This window comes from Dromaius novaehollandiae, chromosome 9, assembly GCF_036370855.1.
Source record: "Dromaius novaehollandiae isolate bDroNov1 chromosome 9, bDroNov1.hap1, whole genome shotgun sequence".
NCBI classification, from domain to species: Eukaryota; Metazoa; Chordata; class Aves; order Casuariiformes; family Dromaiidae; genus Dromaius; species Dromaius novaehollandiae.
Window position 1 is genome coordinate 26,815,024 of NC_088106.1, and position 24,930 is coordinate 26,839,953.

Below are 24,930 nucleotides of genomic sequence, written 5' to 3' on the forward strand. Positions count from 1 at the left end.
CTGCTCCCAGCCCCTTTATATTTTTTCTGCTTTCTAAAGTACGAGCTGCTTGTACTTAGCTAAAGGACTTTTCCTCCGTCACCCATTCTGTCATGGTGCTTTCTGGAGCCAGTTTCTGCAGTGGCCGGGTGCTGCAGTGGAAGCTTCCACCGGAGCTGAAGAGAGTTGGGATGAATGAGTGGTTCTCAGTGCGAAGGCTGATAGCGCCCCCCCCCCCCCCCAATCTTTGCCCCTTTTGTTAACAGTATTTCTTTGTTTGTTCTCTCTCATGATGGTTCAGCATATCTTCCTTGGACATACACTGTCTCCTTAAGCCTTTCTGCATTGAGACAGGAACTCTTGTTCCTTGTCCCCCTCCCCAAGTGAACTGAGGACTCAGGCCCAGCTTGAACTCCATAGTGCCCTGCTGGGAGGGTGGCACAGCTGATCAAACAGTTGCGCTGCAAAAGGAATTAATTTTTCTTTCTTCCTGCACTCATCTTGCATTTTAATTTCTCAACTTTGACAAATACCATTCATTTTATACTGTACAGACTGACCATATATTTCAAATTCAAGTGGCTTTACAAAGTTCTTTTTGTTCCCTGAGTAGATGATTATGGACAATTCATTATTACTATTTTTAAACAAACTGTGCTTGTGACTGGGATTGCACTTAGTTCTTTTCATCTGCAAAGCTGTATCTATGAATTTTGAGACCTCGCAAGTGTAAGGACTAAGGACTTTGGTTTCCACCTAGGAAAACCTAACTTTTACAAGTCTGGCTTTGCATAAAGAAGTTGTGTAAACAGCAGCATTGCAAAAACCATTTTGGCAGTTGTTAATTGCAGAAATGACAAGCCGTCATTGTACTGGCATAAAGTCTCAAACTTCAGAGGTTTCTAAGTCTCTAGTCCAATGTTTTTGGATACATGTCTAATATTTAGAGGCGGACACTGGCAGAAAAGATCCTTTTGTGCAGAACAGTAGAGCTTGGTAATGACCAAGCCTCTGGGTACTGCTCAACTGTTACTTGTTTTCCATTTTTTTTCATTGTTTGAGTTGCAGAATCATAAATTTGCAGTACTGGAATTATGCACCTGACATTTCCTATTTCCTATTCCCTCCTTTTTGCTCCATTGTGCAAATGCATTGTGATCCTCAGTGATCATGCAGTTAAAGGTTATCATTTTTATGGAATATCTGTCTCCACTTGCACCTAGGATGACCCTTCAGGCAAAATTAGGAATATATGGTTGTTAGAAGTCACAAAAAGAAACTGTTTGTCATTTCAGTAGGTCCACTGTGCATGAGAAGCTCTGCCGTGAGAATGAAGCTGTATTTCATCCTTTGATGGCATCACATAGGAAATAATAAAATTACCACAAGAAAACTCTTAAAAAGCAGAGTATTTCTTTGGATCTGAGGATATGAGATGGGGAGTTTGTATGGAGAGGGAGTACTTTTGTTGGATCAAATGATATACTTGGAAAAAGCAGACAAAAATATCTGCTTTTCTTTTCCAGCTAGAAGAAATTAGATTTTTTCATTTGTTTCCACTGTGCTGGCATGTATCACTGTGCTGTCAAGGGCAGGAGATGATTCTTATTAAAACAGAAACCCAAACAGGAGACCCCATTACTAATGCTGTGGTGTTGACCACCGTATTTAAGGATGGATCTGAAAGAGTGTACTGAGGGAATGTCACCATGGGCTTGTCCTATTCTTGGTCTCTTTTTTACAAAATGTCCTGTTGACTGTTGGAGATAAGATACTGGGCTAGACAGACCTTTAAGTCTGATCCAGTATGCCCATTCTTTCGTGAGATGTGGGGCAACAGGAAATGTGATAGCCTGCAACTCGCTACATTGTAGTCCGCACAAAATTTTGAATATATGAAGCAAAAGCAAGTGGCATATGGTCATTTATCCAGTCTCAAAGCTGCTCTTATTTCAGTGTCTTGATTGAATGTCATTGCTTCGTTAAAGGAGCCTTACTCTGATCAAAAAGGAAGTGCTGTTATTAGCTGCATTCAGAACAAAATTAACATCTTGATTATTAGGACTAAAATGGTCTCAGAGAAAAGGCCTGAAGAACTTCACTCCTTAGAGCTTCGTAGTGCAAATAGTAGGGGAGACATGCAGACTGTGTGTGTAAGCTGGGGCTTGTACACAGCCCAAAACTAAAACCACAATTACACTGCCTCAGAGGGAACAGAACATCTCACATGGGCCAGAGGATGAGAGTTGAAGGGTGGCTTCCAAACACCAGCCAGCAGTGCCCTCCTTTGGTTCAGTTTCCAGTTCTAAACACAGAGGTGGCCAAGTGAAAATAACAAATGAAGTAGTCCTGTTATGTGTCGCGAGGGCAGTGCCTGTGTTTTCACTAGCCTGGAGAACTTGCAGAAGTCCCATTTGGAGTCAGGTTTTCCATGGAAACTGCTGCTTTAAATGTAGTAGATTACCTTCCTATTTCTTGAGGACTTGTAGGTTTATTAGGCATGGGTGAATCAAGCTGTACGTGAGTATTAGCCTTACTTGTTGAATTGGATTGATCTCAGTCTTGTTGGTTCCTAAGGTTTTGCAGGGCAGCAAATAGTCCCCGGCAGGGACTGTTCCCCCTTAGGGATGGAAAGTGGGAAGATCCCATGAGTAGTCACTAAGGGTGTGAGCATGCTGACAGGTTGCTGCAGTGTAAATTAGGGGTGAGTTCAGAGCATGTCAGCTTTTCTGTGGTGCTGAATGATGGGTTGGGTCTAATCATTTCCCTCTGATTCATCACTGTTTTTAGGTTTAGGCTAAAGATAGTGCTTCATATTGAAAACTCAGTTTGGAGGGTAAAAAGTTGATTTCCTTTCTCTCTGGTTGCTTTTGAGCTGCTGTTTTTCCCTTCTGAAATATTTTCTTAATTTCCTAGTACTGCTTACGTAACTGCTCACTGTAAAACCTCACCCAGCAGATCTTGCATGAGGTCAAAGATTGCTGTGGGGTAACCTCCTGCATGTATCTCACGGTAAATGCTAGGTACGTTTGTGGGATTTTCTGTCTTAGAATCAAATCTTGCATTAATCTCAAGTCCTCCTATGATGAATCCCTGATCCAGTGGCTCTGCAATTTTTTACTGAAAATTGCATGCTAAAACTCCTAAAGGGTGGTTCTTATGATTCAGGGCTATTTGCATGAGTAATTTAGAGGTAGAGACTTTGGGAAAAGAGTTCATGGAAACCATGCTTTTGTGTTTATCCTGTGCACGGAACAGTCAATATACACATCTGTTTTCCTTTCTTGGTGTTTTGATAAAGTTGATTATTCTGGCTCAACGGAGAGACCTGAATAACAACGCAGTTCTCAAAAGCTTTTCAGAACAATCTATCATTAGCAGCTGTAGTTTAAGATAAAGTAGTATATTTGAAGAAACAAACAGGTTTGCATATGCAATGTGAATAAAACTGCTTAGAGGTGATGGGCAGGGCACACTCCTGCTTTAGATCTTCAGAGGAGCTGTGCTAATTCGTGCCTTTACTTGAAGCTGTGGGAATAAGAAGACAGGAGCAATTTTAAGAGTAATATTGTTTCCCAGACTCTGATACAATGCAAGTCTTCCATGTCTGTGTTAAGAATCAGACTTTCTGTTCTACATTTCTTGAAACATGTTTCTGAGAACTTGGTATTGTGTCTGAAGGTCCTTAAAAAAATGTTATTCTGCAGCTAGCCTTTGCAGTGAGGGTAAATCACTATTCTAGGAAAGGAGAAACCAAGATGTAATACATGCAATCAATATTCTTTGTTTGGTGATGATATCAAAATAGGAAGCTGTATTCTGCATCACAGACTTCATCTGGAAAATGCTGGTGCACAAGAACTTTATACAAAAAATTCAAGGACAGCTAAGAAAGTCTCATCAAGTATTCCTCTGTTTCCTATTCTGATGGGCATTTAAATGTTAGCATTCACCCTGGGATAAATTTTTCAGGAGAGATTGAGGGGTAATCATGTAATGCCTATAACTTAGTATTCCTGAAAACCCATTCTTCAGCAAATATATATGCTGTTTTTAAATAAAGTTATAGAAGTATTTATGTCTAAATGTATAGTGTAGCAAGATCTATAAAGTTTATGTTTTGTTTGGTTAGTGTTACGGATTCAGTATGGTAGCATATGTTGGATTATTATCCAAATGTTCCATAAATAAGACATGCTTCTATCCAGTGAGCTGTACTGATTAATTATTATGAGGGCACTAATTGATTTGGTAGTGTTCTCTGTTATTGCTGAGTAGTATCCAAATATTTCCTGTGTTTGTATTGTGGCTCAAAAATTGTGTGGCACAACTAAATGCAAAGTCAGTATATGTTTTTAGTCTATCTGTGTAATATGGTGCCAGGCTTGGACTTTTTTTTCTTTTTTTTTTAGTAAGAGACACAAGGAGTAATAGCTATTACTCATACGGGTGGGAAGATTTTCACACTCTTGATTCTCAAGGGCTTTTTCCTGAAGAGTCACAGTTTAAAGCTCAGTGCTGTCTCCCAGTACTTGATTTGGTGGAGCTTTCACAAGGGCTCGAGAAAGGTAACTTCAGCTCACTTAGTGTGAGGGCGCAGTTGTCTCCCTTTCCTATCCAGCAGCAGCACGCATTCAGGTGCTTACCAGTGGACCCACTAGGTTTTCCTGCAAAACACAACCTTGACTTTAGGCTTCTCAATACTCAAGAAACAGAGATGTTCTGGAACAATTTCTGGTCTTGCCCCAGCTGAAGAAATTAAGTAGGTCCTCTTATGTGTGTGTAGAAAGAGTGAGGCTTGTTCCCTTGGCTCATCACTGTTGCAGAATGGTATAATTTGTCATGAAGATGGAAAGGGAAGGTATTGGTGACTTTGCAGACACAGGTCTCCATGTGGCCTGTTTTTTCATGTACCCATAGGTCATCAGCCTTCTCCAAGCCTGATGATTGCCTTTGGCTTGTGACCTGTGCTGTACTGGGCATAAAAGGAATGTACTCAGATTCGGTGCATTACATGAAATGCTTTTTCTCTCTCCAGCAGTTGGCTTAGTGCACAGTTAGGAATTTTTTTCTTGAATGTCAAAAAAAACCCCATATATTTCAGTTATATGAAACTTCTGGCACTAGAGCTTTGACGTGAAATGTTGCAGGAAGCATTCCACACATCTCATTATCTTCTGGGAGCTTAGAAGAACCTTAGAGCAAGGGGCCGTACTAAAGGCTTTGTTCAAAAATCCAGCATCTGTAGAAAATTAACACTTTCAAGCCTTTAGTTGCATCTTAATTCTCCACACGTATTTTACACATAGCAAATAAAGTTAACAGCACAAATTCTGCATATATATATTAAACTTGGAGTGGGAGATGAGTACTTGATCATGCTGATATCAGAAGTGGTCCTACACTAAGTGGCTAACTGTGGTCAGGTGCATAAATCTCGATACCATCTTCTTTCGTAGTTTTAACTGCTCTCTCCATCACTGTAACCTGGAGTATATTGCATGGCTATCTGTTTTTTTTTCTTTTCTTCTTTTTTTTACATCTTTGACACTGCAGTTTTTCTCCTGAAAGAACCTGAAATAAAATATTTGATCGTAGGGTGTGAATGCAACATTGATTTCTATATATCTGCTTTTCTATAATGGAATGCCATTAGGGTGAAAAGGTGAAGTCTTTCTATCTATACTTTACCACATTAAAAAAAAAAAAACAGTTTTACCCCAAGCAATTTTATTCATCAAAATACCAGCATATTAATACCACATCTTAGATGTTTCCCTCTATGTGAAGCTTTTAGCCTTTGACTGTTAAAGCATTATCCTTTAGTATTTCAATGTTACAGTCTTATCCTTCCAGCTACTATGAGGGTAGCACTACCATGCCTTCATGGTCAATTTTTTTTCTCAGCTTTTTCAATACTCACAGTGATATGGGAGAACAATATGTATATATGTACGGTGAAAAGAGGAGACAAAGATACACTTATTAATACCTCAAGAAATACTGGAAGCACATCCAGCAATATCTAGGTCTTTGAAGAAATTCTCTTTTATCCTGTGATGCCGAATGACAATGAATACCAGTGGATTCAGACTCACGCTGTGTTCATGTTACAAACAAAAGCATTATGGCATAACATGAAGCGAGCCAAGGTAATGCTGGAAATCTGGCAAAGTCCAGCTGAACTCCAGTTCTTTGGATTGTCTTGTGTCCCAGAGGAGAGGTTAAATCAGAACATTGTTTATCTCAACTTGGTACACACAGTCGAGCAGCAAAGCAGCCAGAGCGTTCTGCCTGGGAAAGAAGCCATCTTTTCCCAGTGACTAAAAAAAGCAAGAGAGGGCAGGGGTAGGGCAGGGGTACAAGTGGCTATTAGGACACGGGAAAAATGTGCATCTCATTTCAGAGTGCAGGGCTTCACTTGGAGCAAGTCCAGTGCTGCAGACTTTGTGCAAATTCTGCTGTACAATAACAAATCAGAACACTGGCCTCACCTGAAAGTGAGCAGTCCTGTTCCTAACACCATATTCATTACAATTTGACATTGCCACAAAATTGTGCGTGGTTCAGTAATAAAAAGGGACCCTAATCAATTACCTCATGGTTCTGGTTTATTTTCTTTTTAAAGAATTAAAAAGAGGTGCTTCTCCTAACCCAGGAGGTCTTTCAGTTATCCCTTGTACTGCTGAATCACAATTTTTGTAAGAAGTAGTCACTTCAGAAACCATGAAGTGCCTGATGAGTAATGAATAGGATTTTCTGAAAGCTTCTCGGTAAGACAGTTGGAGCCACAATCTGTCTGCCTCATCAGAGAACCTTTCCAGTGAGCAGCATGTTTATTGTGATAGTTCAGTGAAACACAGCTGGTGAGAAGAGTAATGTTTTGTTAGGGCAGTCATTTGCATCAAGCCAACCATACTGTCTCAGAGAGGCATTTAATGATCACTTGGCACACTGCATCAGCAGTCACTGAAGAACTGGAACAATGATCTTCTGTATCTACAGAGGTAGGTAGGAACTGGATTAATGAAACTCTTCCTTAGCAGCAGTCACTGGCATGAGCTGTTATACTCCCTTGGCATGATCCATTAGTTGCTTACTCTATTAAGGGATAAGGGAAAGCCAGATTCCATGCGAGGGGGTGTTCATGCCTCCTTTGCTTGATAAGCGATTCCGTACTGAGTAACTCCACTAAAGAAATGAACCACTGAACAGATACAGGTCTTCTTGGCAGTATAAACTACTAGGATCTGGCTCCACCATATTTATAGTCTTGAAACTGGTGGAATCTATGCAGTAGATAAACTGGAGAGTTGGTCACTATGAGCTTGGCAGGTGCTATTGCAGCTCTTAGTACTTACTAAGATACGAATGCAATACCGGTCTTCTCCAAACCTGCGCTTGTTAACTTCATGCAAGCATAAATTTCTTTATAAACTCATTGTCTGTATTTATGAAAGTGTATACACCACTACTGACATGTAGTTCTGTAGTTGAAGCTTTAATAGTATGTTTGATTGTGCTGGAGGTTGTTTCACTAGAGTTTGTCCTCCTTGCTTAGCATTGATGCTCAGTGAGGTATGATTTGAAAAAGTTCCTTTCAGTTGACCCCATGGGACCTGTGACAATACTGCTGGGTGTTAGCAGGATGATATTCCATCGTGTGCGTGCCTGGCATTTGTACTGAGAAGGCAAATGAAGCTGCTTTGCAAAATTTGTGATATCTCCTTAAACAAACTCATCTTCTCTTTCCATGTACTGCTCTGAAATGCAAAGTTTAGACTTTCTAGCAAAGCTAGGCAATTGTCATCATGGGAAGCCTGTAAAAAAAATCTTTTTAACACCTGGTCTCTAATTTACTGAATGCCTGTGGCTACTAATTCCCTGTTCCACAGGATCCCAGACATCTTTCTTTTCTGTTTAATCCAGACATCCCTTCCTTCTGTCAAAATCCTTCCCCCCCCCTTTTTTTTCAGGAAGACAGGCTTTGAAGGTCAGGAAGTAGCACAAGATTTCTCCTGCTGCTCCTGCAGCCTTTCTCCTTCCCTTACCAGGTCGTTCCAGATACGCCTGCTCTTCTCAGATGTAGCAGGGATAGTGCTACAGCAGAGGCCACATCCCTACTCCAGCATGTTCTTTCTATGCCTGGAAACATTTTCGCCCTCTGAAACTGGGAGTCCTGTTTTGGGGACTCTTTCTGTAAATGCTCCACCTAACCCTGCAGATAGTTCCATTCTAAAAGACAAATCTGGAAAAGAGAAGTAGTTTTTTGTTTCCTGATGTCTTTAAATTCTGTCCTGGATTGAGAAGTGGATTGCTGACCACAGGAGGCCGTGCAGCAGAGTCGAGTTCTTATCTCAGATTACGATTTCTGGCCGTGCTGCCTCCTTCCTTGCATGTAATGGGGAGGTCAGTTGTCATAGTGCTGTGCTGTGAAATGTTACTTCACTTTTTCCAATGTCCATGTCAGCTAGGTTCAACCAAGCTGTTGTTACCATGTGAACTCACAGTTGCAAAACAGCCTTTGTTGAAGTGACTGAAAAGGGCTCTCTGACAGCTGCTTTATCCATTTGTTTGTTTGCAGTGTACTGTATGTCCTCCCCTCTTCCTTTAAAAGACTGTACTGAGCAGCAGAGAGAGGCTCTACGTATTCTTTGCTTTGGATGAATATTTTGGGACAGGTAGACAACGGGAGATTAACTGTTTGTGTGCAGCTGGGGTGAGCTCCTGGAGGGAAGGATGGCGAATGCAGAGGCGGTGAGAGATACCAGTACAGAGTCTGCATCATGGCAGGAACTGGGAGACTGCTGGCAACAGCAACTAGCAGATGCAGCACTGTACCTAAGAAATGACAGAAAATCTGCAGTAGTTCCTAGAAAAGTCTTTGGGTGGGTTTACTATAACTTTGACAGCTGTTGTAGGTAGCTGGACTGAAAAGAAGCCCTAAGAAAAGGACTTGGCCTTCAAGGGCGGTGGGCATGGGAAACTTCATTTACAACCTGTTTGTTTTTCTCCATTTTATCTGGCTGATCCAAGTTTTCGCTGCTTTAAATAGTTGGTTGTTTAGGGTGAATGGAAAAAGCAGCCACTGCTAACTTAGTCCTTGTCATGATCAGAGGAATTACACACCCCAGGGATGTGTTTTGGGCCAATTAACTACTTAAAATGAGGGAAACCTTGATAATAGTCTGTATATGGTAGGTATTGCATAATTCTTTAACCACAGAGATTGCAGCGCCTCTGAGAGAATTAGCAACTTTGGAAAGATAAATCCAGTTGTTGAGAACCTTGAAATGAGCATCTTTAAAAATCTATGACTTTCTTTCTAAAGGTTTAAATCTGGAATGGGGGAATATTTGTAATAATTTTGTTATGGCATCCAAGAGAAGCTTCATGCGTATTTGTGCTTTCCACAAATAGAAGGGAGATTTTTATCAAGCCTTGAAAGTAGTTAATACAGAAACAAACTTCTGGCAGTACAGAACTCTTTGGTACTCACCAAGTGTAAGTGACCTCAAAGTTGCAGTGATAGAAGAAGTTTTTCTGAGTACAGATCCTGGTGTAAACTCATAGACTGACCAGTTCTGAGCCTTCTGGAAAGTTAATGGAAGACACAATGAACAGCAGGGTGGTAATTCCTTCAGTTAATGACCACTGGAGGGGGAATTTGGCCTCCTGGCAGATCCAGTTCTCGATTATTACTGTCAGAGACTTCTTGATTGGGAAGCCTCTGTCGCTATTACAAGTCATGTGAAAACCTGACTATTTGCAATTAGATGATCTTTTTAATGCCTCTTTTGAGCAGAGGTACATAACATTAACAATATAGATTGGGATTGGAGCCTAAAGGCAACGATCTTGCACATACTACTCTTGCATTGTGCTCTGGAACAAAAACTGACAGGATAGCGGGAGCTTATTCTCCATTGCTCTGAATCGTATATGAGAGTGCTAGCCAGACGTGATTGCATTTGATTCTGAGTTTGTCTTCCTTGAGACTACCACCACTGAGTGCAGAGGTGTAGAGACATTTCTTTTAAAATAACAGCTTTTAGCCACTGTGAAACCCACATACTGGCACCTCTGGATATTTAGTAGTTAATGGGGAGGGTAAGATGGTCGATGCCTCAGAAACTTCAGTGCCTCAGTTCTGTCCTGCAGAAGATGAAAGGACAAGAAACGTGTTCAGAATTATTTCTGTTATATTGCCAAGCCATCAAGATCTGAATGTCCTTCAGTAGCTGTCACAGTGAGGAGCATGCTTCACAGCCAACTGGCTGGAGAACAGACTTCATAGCACTGAGGCTCTGTAATAAACCAGTGAGTACTGAGGTGGAACTGGAGAAATGCTGCTCACGCAGGAGCCAGCCTGTAGAAATGTGCAGTTTACCACCACAGCGACTGAGGATACAATCTGTGACAAACTGCCAAATGGCATTTAAATCCCTCTCCCCAAATGAATTTACTGAAATGGGGAAGCCAGATGAAATAAAGAGGATGATGAAGAGGCATGACATCAATTTGAAAAGAGATGTAGATTTATTAGTGAAGTGTGCAGGGATTAACATATCTATGCAAACATTTCCATGTCCACAAAGTCCTGTAGATCTACAAGCTAGTGTACGGTTTTCAGCCAATAGGACTCTCGGAGGCAATCTCTATAGCTTGTCTTTGCCTGTTCGTGTAATGCTCATGGGCCTGGTTTTATATGGCGAGACACCATAGAATTTGATATAATCTCTTTTGTTCCTGAATTTTCCTTCACAAACTTATAACATCAGGGTGCCTTCTTTACAAAGAGGGAAAAGAAATATCTGTGTTCTTGATTTTAGTCAGTGATAGAAAAGTATTACAAGTAATGCACTTTTGTATGCTTCTAGTATTTCTAGTTCCAATGAGACGTCTCCTGATGCGTAAGCAGTTATGCAGCCACTCCTCTGAACAGTAACACAGGCAACCTCTGGAAGGTGTGTGAGCAATGACAGAGAAAAAGCCTATTATGCAAGGCAACTATAATTAGTATTGAAAACTTCTGTTCAAACAGTCACACCAGTGCTGAGCAAAGTTATGACTACGAAAGAAGGAAGGCATTGACTAAAACACAGTTCAGGCTACATTTTTTCTTCTTTGCCCTGTAATAGGGTTGTTTATATTCCCAAGTCAGCAGAGTTTGAGCATGGTAGAAGAGCAGGAACATCTGATCTGACAGTTCAGGTTTGTCTTGTTGTGCAGTGTGTAGACAGGAAGTTCTAGGTGATGCTTCAGAATGGTGTTTGTGCATCAGTTTTAATCTTACCCATAGTTTATTTGAATATTTCTGTCCTGCCAGGGTTCTTGTCAAGATGGGACGTGGTGCTTAATCATGTCTTAAGAGTGGAGATGAAAAAATCCTGGAAATACACAAGTTCATTCTGCAGTGTATTTACACTTAACCCAAACTGATTGTTCCATTATTTTCTGTACTCCACAGCAGAAGGCTTTGGATGCTGTTTTGTACAGGCAAGTTTTCAAAAGGAGGCATCGAGAGTCAGAGGTCACCATGTTTAAAAATCCATTTTGAAATTCCATGAAGAAGGTCTCTTTTCTGGCATCGTCCTCTTTGAACTTGTTTTGTTCTCTGTGAAATGAGGACTTAAAAATGGCCACAGTGACCAGATGGATTTCTGGTCTGATTCGTTTAGCATAATACCCTGTCTCTGTCAGTGGTCAAAAGGGGATGTCCAGGGAAAAATATAAATATATAGCAAGCATATAGTGAGGTTTATCCAGAGCATTCTGCCAGCTGCTAACAGTTTGTAGCTCAGGGTCTTTTTAGTCAGAGATGTCTTTAAATGGGGTTAATTGTTAGCAAGAGCTGAAATGGTGATAGCTTTTGACTACCTGCAGTATGGTCGTTTCCAAAAGTAGAAGGGGGGGATCTAGAGTTAATGAACTGCTATTGAGGCACTGAAGTCCTTACTACTTGCTTTGTCTCATTTGTTATCAGGACCAAAGCACTTAATGTCTCTGAGCTCCCCTTCTCCATGTGGTAAGGGGACTGCTGACCTAGGGATGGCATGAAGCATGATGTGAAGGTGCTTGGTAAGTTAAAGGGTGTCTGATTCAGTCCAGGAGTAGATTTGGAACATTAGGATTCAGAGTCCATTCTCTTCACATCCCTTCAACCCAATTATTCTTCTAGGTCATCCACTCTTTCAGGAGGGGAAACATGTCTTTGTCTTCCTTGAATGTGCATGAATAGCAGTTTCCACTTAAGCTAAATACTCTATAAACTAGCTATGCTGCCAGAACAGCACAATCTACCATCGTTAGCAGATATTGTCAGTATATTTCACTGATAGTTTTGTCCAGCTCTAATAAAGAAGAACTGTCAGAAGTTCTGCCTAACAGGAATTCAGACAAAAGCCTTTGTGATTACATTTATTCTTTTTTGCTGATCTGTGCACTGAATGAAGTGGCTACTATCATTGGTTTCCTCTATGTTAATTATAGCCCAACTCTTTCTGTGTCATTTTTGTTTGCAATCTTTTGACCACCTTCTCTTTTTAATTAGAGATCCATTATTTAGGAAGTGGAAGTCAGGAAGTAAACCAGCACCTACACTACTGATGTGTAATTTAAACCTAGTGTACAATTTAACCATTTAATGATTTAATTCTAGTGTATTATACCAATGTGCTGCCCAGGTTAGTTCTAGCCTAAGTGGCCTTCCTAGACTGTTGTGCTACAGAGGAGAAGTCCTCTGCATCTTTCCTGAATGTGTTCTGTGCCCTTCAAGGGAGAGGAAGATGGGTATAGTACTAGAGATTTGTGCTTTGCATCTACTGGGGAGAATTTTCCTGCCCTTTTCCAGCCATTTTCTGTGTTCTGTGTCTGGTGTCCACCACTCATCTGTACTCTGGCAGTGTTCTGAGGAAAGCAGCCTTGTTCCAGGTACTCTGGTATTTTACATTTTGCATAGTTTTTCAGGAAGTCCATCTTTGCCTCCTTTTTTTCCTTTAGCTTATCACTTTCAAGTCAGCTGCCCCCATAAATAAATTGGGAATCTTCTGTAAAACAGTGGATACCAAGAATTTTGAGCAGCAGAAAAATGATACTCGTGGAGTAAAGTTTAGGGTTCTCTTATAAAAATAATCAAAGTTTTAGTTACTAATTTCTATACAGTAAATATTATTGTTGAAATGGGGCTGAGACTCTCTAGGTATATTTTAACCTAAATCCTTCTTTAGTAAATTGTTGGGATAATACATTTTAAACCTCTTAGAGTTCAAGCCTTTGAAAAAATGTGAAGACTGTTGAGTAATTCACTGTTCTGTCACTACCAAGCGTGTTGTGTGACCAAGGCTTCAGTGAAACAGCTAGAATGTTCCCATGGAAGAGATATGGTAAGGCAGTGGGCAGATGCAGATAGATGCATGAACTTCTGAATTTAGTGGATTGAAGCTTGGGAAGCAGTCTGCGAAAACAAGGCATATCTCAACCATCTTCAGAACAGCAAATGATGGGCCAGAGCTCCCTTTTATATACAAGCAAACAAACTGTAAACTTCGGTGTAGCTTTTCCAGTTTAAACTGCCCAAGGAAATGGTCCTGTCTACGCTGAAAAATTTTTCATTGCTTATTCTGAAGTTAGTGATTTCCATCTCACTCGTGTCCTTTCTTGACATTCTTCTTGATTCATAATGACTTTCTTTACAGAATTCCCCCTAATGATAGAAGGAAGTGATTAAAATGCATCCTGTGACTTGATTCCCAAGTGTCTAATATTTTGTCTAGGCACTTATACTGGTAGAGAGTAGGAATAAAATACTCAGACATTAATTTTTGTTCCTAAAGTAGTAGTGTCTAATATCCAATTTAGGCATATCTGTTTGTACAGAGTACAAAGCTGCAAAGTAGGGGATGCCAAAGAAAACTAAGACCTCTACTTTCCTGGGAAAATGCAGATTCTCTAACCTGTAGAGTCTAAATAGCAGTTTGCATTCTGCTTTGTGTCATCTACATGACAGCGAAGAACAGAAATTTTCTCCTAGTTTGCTTCATGGATTTTTTTTTAGTCAAATAAAAAGTTTTATGTTACTGTTATTAAAAAAAATGATCAGTTCTTCTGAGCTAGTGGAGTTGGCTACTATAGCAGCTCATTGAGAAAGGGTGTCTTAAAACTGTGATTATCAAGGGCTATATAGGGATTTGCTGCAGGGGACTGCTGAACCATCCCTGAATTATCTGAATACAGGGATGGGATGTGTAGACCCCTCTGGCTTCCACTAAGTGGCCTGTTTGGCTGGGATATAGCAGACACCTACCAAAATATGAAAAAGGGCTAAAACTGTACCTCAGTGTGATACACATTTGCAAATGTGCAGGGCAAGCAAGACTTTGGCTCATTCTTTCTCATCGGATTTTCCACAACACCCACTTGTAAGTTGCTGCATTTCCAGTGGTGCCTGGTGCGTGATCTCTGAAAAAAAGCTGAAAACTGGAGCCAGCCACGGACTTGAACCCTGAACAGAAAAACTGCCCATAAAAAGATCCTTCTACAGTTTTGCAGGTTTTATGTGCATGTGAGACTGGTCTCTGCTAACTGCTAGTGAAATAGTGCCACTTTTGAATGTGTTAATAGGCTGTGACACAGGAAGATGCCATTCTTAGGATGAGTTTTAGACATCAGAAAATAAAGAGCTGAAAGCCAGCATCTGTGAGGACAAATATAGAGCAGCCTTGACTTTAAGCACCGCCTTATTGCCATTTTAGCCCTGTTCACTTTCTAAATTTGTGTTAGTGGTGTGTGGGAGCTGTTTTGCTGATCAAGGCTGCGCTGTTAATGGTTGTAAGCAATACATTTAGAGCAATTAAACCTGGATTTTTTTTATTCCAGTTAAACATTTGACAAGCCTAAGCTTATGTTTTTGGGGTGTGCAACAAAAACTTCCTGGGAGGGGAGATCGTCTTGCCATTTCATCTTTGTGTTCCTTTCCCAAGTCCGTTTGATTTTCTCTTCTCACGCTCACCTGCCGCCACCCTCCCTGTCTGCATGGGAGGAGCGCTGTATTTCCTGCCCAGCTGGACGACCTGGGCTGGAAAGCAGGAGTCTTTAGGTGACAAGGAATAGCTTGCTTGTGACAAGAGCCAAAGCAGCTGTGATGTGTCTCTATGCTGTTGCTCGGAGATAGTGGGAATAGCTGTGGATGTCTACGATAGTGGCAGTGAAGACTGGAGAGGTGCAGGTGCATCTTGCTGCAGGTTTATTTCCTACAAACTTCTGGAACTAAGAAATCTCCCAGGCCCTTGGTTCAGTGGCTATTTATGAGATTTGGCTGATATAATAGATTGGTGAAATCTAAAGACTCCCTAAAGACTGTTCTCCAGTCCTTGGATGTGAAAGATCAGAGGATTTTTACAGCTCTGGTGTCAGCTGCCTCCTTTGAAGAAACGATGGAGAAACTTTCAAGGCACAGTAAGCCCAGGCAGAGTGTGGTATTACAGAGGTTTCAATTCAGACAGCGGGCACAACTGCCAGGTGAAACGTTCATGACCTTTGCCTTGGCACTGCAAGAATTGGCATCAGCCTGTGCTTTTGGCTGTTGGCAGGAGGAGCTGATCCTGGATCAGCTAATTGACAAAGCAGCAGACTGGCGAATTCAGCAGAAGCTTCTGCTGGAACTTGACACCTTGACTCTAGCCAGGGCAGTGGAGCTGGGATCGCAGATGGAGAGAGCGTTGCGGAAAATGCACCCCAGGATTATTTCAGCACTGACAAAGCAGTGGGAGAGCCAGAGCAGCAATAACAAAACCTGGAAGATAAGAGATGGTAACTGCTGTGAACTGTGGTACTGCTGGGGACAGAAGAAATTCTCAGCCCTCGCAACAAAATATCGCGAAGAGAAGCAAAATGAATTCATCCCATCTTATCAGAGTCCAGGATCATCTGTCCCAGTTATGAGGAGCCAGCACTTAGGCTGGCAACTGAGGTGTCCTGCCGCTTCACATACGAAACACAGGCGAGTCAGGTACTTCCAGGTAGGCTGTTGTCTGCAAGTGACTGGAAAACAGTGACAGAAGACTAAATATGGGCACCTGGTACCAGGCTGTGTAGCCTGGGGGTCTGCTGCTTATACAAATCCTAAATCTAAACTAAGTTACAGCACTCCAGGTTATACACCAGTACTTGAACACTTAAATAAAAACCTTTCCCCTATGGAATGAGGTTATTGGCTGTGTGACATCAGGTATTATTACTTTTGCTTTTTGCCTTTTGCAGGACTTAAATCTTGCATGAAGGGTTTTAGGGAGGTTGTAATAGCTGTTTTCCAACTGTGAAAGCAGTGTCTCTGCACAGTTTCTGGTGTATTGTTATGTTGTCTGGAGGCTTCTAGTAAAATAATTGGCAGAGAATTAATATTATTAATGGAGTTTTGAATTTGGTACTAAAGGAGGCTCTCTGCTACCTCAAGGATATCTTCCTACTGTACTTGGATAAACAATGGTTGTGTAAGGAAGCAGAGGTTGGGGAATTTATATAGATATCTGTAAATGAAAATCACAAAAAATAGCAACATGGAAGGAGGTTGCAGGCCAATGGACATTTTCTTTTCCTTTTCCGTTAAAGAAAATATGATTTCAGCAATATCTTCTCTAATTCTGACACACCACCCTCTACCTGATTCCTGTCTGGCAGATTGGTAGAACTAGCCATTTGTGTAACACCAGTAACATTGCTGGGGAGAATGGAAATAGTAATAACACTTCTAAAGGAAACCTGATGGAGTCAGATCCGATCACAGGAAAATAGTTAGCAGAAATGATAGTAAAATAAGAGACCCCGAACACACAGTATCTGTGGAATCAGGCACTTTTCAAACAAGACAATTGTCAGTGGGCTGCACATAAGCAAGTTGAAAAGTTGTCTCCCTGAAAGCCTAAAAGGAAATAGAGTTTGTGTGTGGTTTTAAAAAGTTTCTCCCTGTGCTGCCTGATCTGTCATTGCTGATTTCTGTGCTACGAACTGAACAGGAAAGCTGCGTTCCCTCCCAGCTGCCCTGTCTAGAGAACTTTCCCAAGGCAATTATTTGTGATTGAGCTACTATAATTAAATATTTAGGCTGGCCTGAACAATTGAGTATCGTACCTCTAATGCTATGATAATGTAATTATGCCTGTTACTAGTGCTATTCCTGACAGGCAATGAAAAAAATCATTGAAGTTAAAATATCTGCTGCTCTTTGCATATTCAGCGTTGAAGCAAGTGAAAAGGCTGGCTAAAGAGTGATAAACTGTACTGAGAATTACTCTGACCTGGAGTAGTGCCAGCAGAATCTTCAAAGACATGAAAGTGTATGATTTGCATGCTCTTATTTCCTTTTAAATGTCACTTGATTTTTGTGGTTAAGAAAGATGTTGATGTCTCTTCTCAGCTAAAGCGTACCGCTTTTTGGATGTTCATGCAGTTCTGTGTGCCATTTTTCTTTAAATTGTCTTAAGATGGTATCAAGTGAGACAAAGATTTTTTTTGGCCTGGTCATACTCTGACTCAGTGCTGTGGCAAGCAAAATCACCAGGTAGGAGGCTACAGCTATTGTATTCTTGATTCTTCAGTGCTGAAAGCTGAACTTTACCTTAAGCATCTCTTCTCTATGGTTGAACTGATAAGCTTCCAAATTTCTCTGTTTATTCAGCCCTGGGCAGCTAAGGAATCATGGTATGGATCAAGCAATAGGATCTTGCTCACCTCAGGCTGTGTATTCCCTACCACACAAAGTGGATATTAGCTAATAGCTAGGTAGATACACAGGGCATTTTTCGAGCCTGGGAACAGTTGAGGAAGGAATGACCTGGTCTAACCACACCCACTGCTACTGTCTGCTCACAGTTCTGGTGTGCTGAACTTCTTTTGCAAGACCTTTTCTTCTTTTGTGTACCTTGTGAAGTTGGAAGAACTGGCTGTGATGAGTTATTGCACTTCCCTCACCTCTTCCACAGAGGACTGCTATCTAAGCCGAAGTCTAGGTTTTGGTACTGAAGTAACGGGTGACATGCTCTTGAAAATACCACATTCTTTGGGCAGCAGTTTCTATTAGTTCTATTTAAAAAAAAATTACTACTTCATTGCTGAAGTCTAGGGAAGCCGAAATGAAGGCTTTGCCTAGATTTCTTAAGAACTAGAATCTCCCTTAATATTAAAAAAGTATGACAGACCAAGGAGCAGCTCCCTCATCAGAAGAACCACCCAGATATAATTTCTGGTCTTAGTTAGGGTTTTATAATGCTTTCTGCCAGTGGAAGAATCCTTCACCATACCATCCATTTTCCCATAAAATGAGGGCACAGTCACAAACCAGCCTAGATGGAGTTCCCCTGTTCTAAAGGCCACAGGACATTGACAGTGTCTTCTGTCCCTCCTGCAGTTTGCTTTGCCATATTGCAGCTTTGATGCTTGAACTAAAAACCTTAAATCGTAACGACTGGGTGGTATGTGCCGTTTTGCAGTGTGAGGTCTTTTATAGGCTAAACAATGTCAGTTCTTTCAGTCTTTCCTCATAATTCATGTTTTCTATACCTCTGATCTCTCCAGTGGACATTCATTAGGCCTTTCTGAACTCTGCATCTCGTAAGTGGTTGCCTGCGGTTGTAGGGGATTGGTTTTGATGCCCCATTGCTCCCAGGTTCTGTATTGCTATGGGAATTCTTTGCTCGTGACTTCTCTTCTGCATCACCTCAGTGTTACAATGGTATATCCCTCTGGGCTGTGTATCACAGTAACATAATTGAATGATCGTCTATGAGTTAATAATTACTGGATTAGAGGGTACAAGGAGCCAAAAGAGGCCTTCTTGTCTGTCCTTCAACTGGAGATCAGCTCTACCTGTGTCATTCCTGTCAGATGTATATCTGATCTGTACTTAAAGATGTAAAGTGGTGGAGACTCAGTGCTATCCCCCAGGCAATCCATCACAGTTTTTCATTATCCATGCTGTTGGGTTTTTTTTGCTTTCATCTAAGTTGAATGTCCCCTACTTCAATTTAAACCCATTAAGTCTTGTCTTATCCATCATATATTTGTAGAGGTTACTACCTTGTAGCAGCCTTCCATGTAGTTAGACTGTTGTCACATCATACTCTCTCTAGACTATTAACTGTTTCTTCGATCTTTCCCCATAGCTTATTCATTCTAGATCATTCTTGTTGCTCTTCTTTGGACTATTGCCAGTTGATCCATATCTTTTTTGAAGTGGGATACACATCAAACTTTCTTGAGGAACTCCAGCTGAGGCCTTTCCCATGCTGAGCTGAACTTCCGCATGCCATAGTAACTACTGTATCTATTGTTTTAGCCATGCATACTGTTGGGATGTCACAAAATCCCTGGAAGCCATTTATGAGGCAGGAGTCTTGCAGCAAGAGCACAGCTGATAGTTATACTAACTCTCCCATGTAGTGAGTTAATATAAATAATTTAAATCAAGTCAAGTGACATCAAATGAAGTCATCACTAGGAGAAAAGGTTTCTGAGAATGGGCAGCCATCTCAAAGGTTGTTCTGGGAACGAGGCATTTTGGTCACAGATTCATATAATGCTTGTGGATCTTGAAATATAAGGCAGGGCTTATGTAACCTTAATTCATCTCATGACTCAAGAGATTTCATTCCCATGTGCCACTTAAACTTACATGGACAATGCAGCTCTGAGGTAGGGAGGTGTTATCCTTATTTTACAAAGGAGGAACATAGAGGAAGTCAGTTACCCAAGATCAAGGGAGAAGTAAGGCATTAAGCTGGGTACTGAGTAGCTACACCAACGAAGGCACCTGAGTCAGCTCCTGAACCCCAGAAAGTGCTTTGGAATGGCTTGTGCCCATATATAACTGCGTGTAGTACACTTCAGCCTTGGTCCAGGCCTGAAACCCTGGCAAGCACTCAACATCAAAGCCTTGCTCTTCCACACAGTGTGCTATGTGGACATAGAAAGGAGTTGGGGTTTGAGCTTCAGTAGGAACAGTGTGCCCTGATCACACTTTTTGCAGGTATGGATCAGACTAAAAGCTGATATGGTTCTCTTTCCCACAGTCAAGGAGTTAAACTACCTGCAAATAGTGCTTCTACTTTCTATTCTGTGAGAAGGAAGGGAAGTGCAAACAGTGAGCACAACAGTGAGCAAATGGCACAACTTCATGCAGCTGAATCTGTGTCCTGCAACACTGTCACAAATTAAGTTTTTAAGCTTGCTATTTTATACATATTTGCATGTAATTTGATCTCTTCTGCTTTTAAAAGCTCATCAAGAAGATTTCTCAAACACGTACTGTGGAAAGAAGAGGAAGAAAGTGAGCTGATTGTTGGCACTGGAATATGTCTTGTCACCCAGTTAGGCTAAACTTAAATAGGATGTGAGGATGCAAAGTTGTGCTGTACCAAGGAGCTTGAATTCACTTCCTGAGCTCATGAGCAAGAGAGAGCTTGTCTTAGTCCCACGTCTGAAAATCATCCTTCCCATGTTCCTCATTTGACTACTGACTCTGGATCTGATTCAGTCTGCTTTTAAGAGCTGTCTTTGGCTGCAAACCCTGTGAGTTGAGTTTCTGTTTCTATAACATCAGCCAGAGTCCAGAGACCAGATTACCCTCCGGGGCAACTGTGCGAGAGGCAGTTACTAAAGGTCAGTAGGGGCAAGTGGGGAAGGGAAGTCCTCACACATTTTATGCGTATGGAGTGATAGGGACCAGGAGTTAACCTGGAGAGGAAGGGCACTGACAAGAAAAAGAGGAAAAAACCCTAGTATGGCCATCAAAGGCCAGGGTGACTTTGTTAGCAAGGCTATTACTTAAAGCTATCAAGAACATGCAGTTAGTAATGGCAAGTCAGACTGAGATATATGAAAGACAATAATGCTATTTTTATTCATATCTCATGATAGAGGTGTATTTTAACAGTGTCCCACTGAGGACACAAAACTCATCCCAACAGAGCCAAAATAAAATTCTCCACATTCCCTCCACATTTATTTTTCCTTCTTACTTATCTTTTTCCCCTTGATGCCCATCTCACTTCTGCCTTCTCCTTGACGCCATTTCTCCTTAAAATACAATAAAAAACAGCCTGCAAGCATGTTTGATGCATTTCCTTTCAGTTGGCTCTGCAAGTCCCTGGCTGATACATGTATATATACCTTTTAGTCATGTCTGGTTTTCCTTGTACTTTTCTCCTGTGTTTGCATAGTAGTCTGTGTGAGGAGGCCTCAGCCTTCAGAAGTGTATTAGGCATAACTGAGAAATGAAAAAATAAAAATAATGAGCAGAGGCTGAGATGGTTAAATTCCTGCTTTGCTGCAGATGCTCCAGTGTGACTTGAGAAAGTCATTTATTCCGAATCTGTAGAAGGAAGATAGTACTTCCTCCCTCTCCCTAATTTCTTCCCTTTATCTTACATAATTAGACTACAAACACTTTAGGGCAGAGACTCTCACCATGTTTATCCAGCACTTAGCACAACTGGGTCGTGGGCTTTGAAGCATTTAAGAACCCAGTAGTATGATATGGCAGAGGAAGAGTGTTTGGTGTAATAATATTGCAGTGTAACCACAGAAATACTAGTTCAAAGGGAAAATAACATAATCAAGAGGGAGATGCAGTGGTTGACTGTATTGGGCACTCTGTGGTGATATTTCCAGTGATGGTAGGAGGAGGTCATGCACCTCCCAGGCTTCACTCATGCCCTTTCCTTCAAAGTATTCTTTCAGTTAACAGGCTGAAAGATAACAGTCTGATTAAAAAAAGAAAGCATATGGTTCTAAAAATAGTGTAAATGATTAGATTTTGCACAAGGCAAACAAGCCATGTAGCTCATCACATTGCTTCTGACCCCCAACATCACTGCTGTTGTGTGCTTGGACTTCCCTTGTTTTGTTGTCAGTGATTAGAGGAGAGCGAGAGTGAGAGAGAGCAGGTGAGAGAGAGAGAGAATGAGAATTGACTTGGTACTATAAAGCAAGCAAAAAGATATTCCTGCTTTCATTAAAAAATAATCAGAAATCTAACAATGCATGCCTTCTATCTGTTAAATTCAAAAGTATAATGAAGCAAAATAATCTGTTTTAAAGTAGCCAGCAGAGGGAGTATTGAAATGCAATGGATGCAGATAGTTTCAAATAGCAGGGCAGTTGTTAGAGTCCGAATTTTAGTTTGTGCATTCCAAGTTTTTTTTGACACGATTAATTGCTTTATTGACTAAAACAAATGATCTTTTTTTCAGAAAGATACTGTTTCAGAATGGTAACAGTATTAATTATTGGTACAATTTAATACTTTACATTTCAGGAGTGACCGATATAGTGCTTTTGCTACAATCTAGGATTTCTTTTAGTGCAAATGAGCTGTTGGTTTTGAATGTACCTGTGCAAATAAACCTAACAAATATTTTCCTACATATTGCATTGATAATATCTGCATTGTATTTCTGATGCAAATAGCAGTTTAGAAAACTTAATGGAAGAAATAAACCACAAATGCAAAACACTGGGAGCCATGAACTTTTCAGTTTTGTGCAATCACATTGTACCAAGGAAATTCTTGCACATTTATCCTCTGCATAGCACAGTAAATCTTTATGCCTGTTCACTGGCTTGCCACCTCATCTGCTGTGCAGTCCTCGTTTTACTGGTGTGAAAGCAGCACTAAAGAATTTGTTAGTGAGACACTTGTCCTACAGCACATTAAGGGACTGGAATGCAGCTTGTGTTTGTTAAAGGGAGCATTTATTTCTCTACGCAAGCTGTGTCTGACCAGGCACGTCATCCCAACCTCTAGATGGCACCCAGATTATGCACCTTGTTTTATCTTGGCCAACATTTCTGCTAGGCTGTATGTGGTAGTAGGAGTATTAGTGTCAGGGAGGGAGATAATGTTGTGGCTTTGGGCTATAAAATGTTTTCATGTTTGGAACTGGTTTGCTGAAAGGAATCAAAGAAGCTGCATGGTGCCTCCTGTAGAGTGCAGCAGGCCACCTGCTTGTGGCATTTGCTGCTGATGAAGTCCTGCACTTACCAAGTGGCTTTAGACAAAATCATGATGGGGTCCTGATTTACCTCTGGGGCCAGGTTATTGGACTGTAATGTTGAAGCAGTCACTGAACATAAACAGAAGGCTGTGACTCCAGCTGGCAGGAGGGGGAAATGCACTGAGGTTTTGGCAGCTGCTGTTACAATATTCAGCTATTTCACTAGCTCTGCAGGTTGTTTTGCTATTGATTCCAACCCCTTCTTTCTCTTGCCTTCATCTAATACTACCACCTTGAGTGATGGCAGTTGCCAGAGCATTATGCATTTGCTCACATAGCCCTAGTGATTCTGGAACTGCTTAACCATTTGGAGGTTTTCCAGTCAAGGCACTAAATACATATAGAGCAAAACACTTAGGCAGAGACCTCTGTGTGTTGTTTCCTCATCCCATTACTTAGTTTAGTGCAAGTTTTTACAGATCAGCAGAACTGGCTTTGAGATCTTTCTCAGCAGAAAGTAACTGCTCTGTTTGGGAACAATAACAAGCTCTCACGTCTCACTGAATCACAGAAGCGTTGGGGTTGGAAGGCCCCTCTGGTGCAACTCCCCTGCTCAAGCACGGTCACCTAAAGCAGGTCGCCCAGGACTATGTCCAGTCGGATCTTGAATATCCCTGAGGATGGAGACTTCACAACCTCTCTGGGCAACCTGTTCCACTGCTCAACCATCCCCACAGTAAAAACCTCTTTTCTTATGTTCAAGTGGAATTTGCTGTGTTTCAGTTTGTACCCATTGCCTCTCCTCCTGTCACTGGGCACCACTGAGGAGAGTGTGTTACTGCAAATTGGTTTCCTATAATTGTTGGGAGGACAGGGCTACATCAAAGGACCTGCCCGTTGTAAACTTCCCTCTTCTGCTCCGAGTATGAGTCCTTTGGACTTGATTTTTATAGAAAGAAAACCACAAAAACACAAAGAGAAGTAATCCCACAGATCCTAACAGAATACACACTTCAACAGCTAAGAGAAAAATAAAACACATACAACAGATGATGGGAGCAAATGACTGGACTCCCAGAAGCACTGGGAAGTCAAAGTCCCGTAGAAGAAGATAAGAGTGGCATCTCTGGCATTTTACTTGCCCTGTTATGACTTCTTTCCTTGCCACCATGGGAAGCTAAGTGGGCTTAAGAATTCCAGCCTTACTAGAAGTCAGCTCTGGGCCTCTCTGGTCTGTTAGGCAGAGGGCTTTGATAGACACAGCAGGAACTGAGGCCTCTAGGGCCTCTTCCTCCTCAGGGCAACTCCATGCCAGGGTATATCTGGTAGTGTAGGCCCCAAAAGGCTGCCTCTAGACAAAATCCTGACTCTTGCTCTTCCCAGTAGCAGCACTGGGGGGCACATGTTCAGTCCCAGACCTGTGCCAGGAATGATGGCTGACATTGTTAGCTGATGCCGTTTACACCTAGAACTTGTTTCCTCATTTCCCAAGGTTGGAAGGCAATGTTGGGGCTTCTACTTTTGCTTTATTTGCATAATTTTGAATAACATCCATAAATACCAAATAATGAATTTTGGGTTGTTTTATTTTTCCAGTCTAGCATAGCTGTGTTTGGAAGGGTAGATGAGATCTCTGCCCTAATCTTTTTGTAATTTAATTCAGAATTATCCTTGGGGACAGTTGAGCATCTTCGTTACTTAGTTCCTACTTGCCTGAGCAGTTTTTATCTTAGTTTATTGCCATCTGTAAATTTGTGTTGAGAACGCTGTTGAAGAGGCAGTGCTGTTACTGCTGAACAGCTGCTCCTCTACTCATTGCTGTGTAAGCCAACTGCTTCACAGTTCACGCCGTTCGATCATTATGTGAAATGCTAGTGTCTGCTGCCTTAATGCTGGTCATTTCTGTCCTGGTGAGAGTGGGATTTGACGTTACTGAAGGAGCTGAATTACATGTATCAGTGAT

At 41.3% G+C, this 24,930-nt stretch overlaps 1 protein-coding gene across 5 annotated transcripts in view; it reads left to right on the plus strand.

The window, feature by feature from the left end:
• Positions 1 to 24,930, plus strand: part of ARHGEF4 (Rho guanine nucleotide exchange factor 4) — a 235,270-nt gene that overhangs the window by 78,564 nt on the left and 131,776 nt on the right. The window contains exon 1 of one of the 5 annotated variants that reach the window (XM_064516972.1): positions 15,811 to 15,998. The exons of the other annotated variants lie outside the window; for them this stretch is intronic. Within the exon in view, the coding sequence (XP_064373042.1) occupies positions 15,918 to 15,998 (81 nt within the window). The 5' untranslated portion in view covers positions 15,811 to 15,917. Of the gene's footprint in view, positions 1 to 15,810; positions 15,999 to 24,930 lie in introns of those variants that run through there. 5 annotated transcript variants of the gene reach the window in all.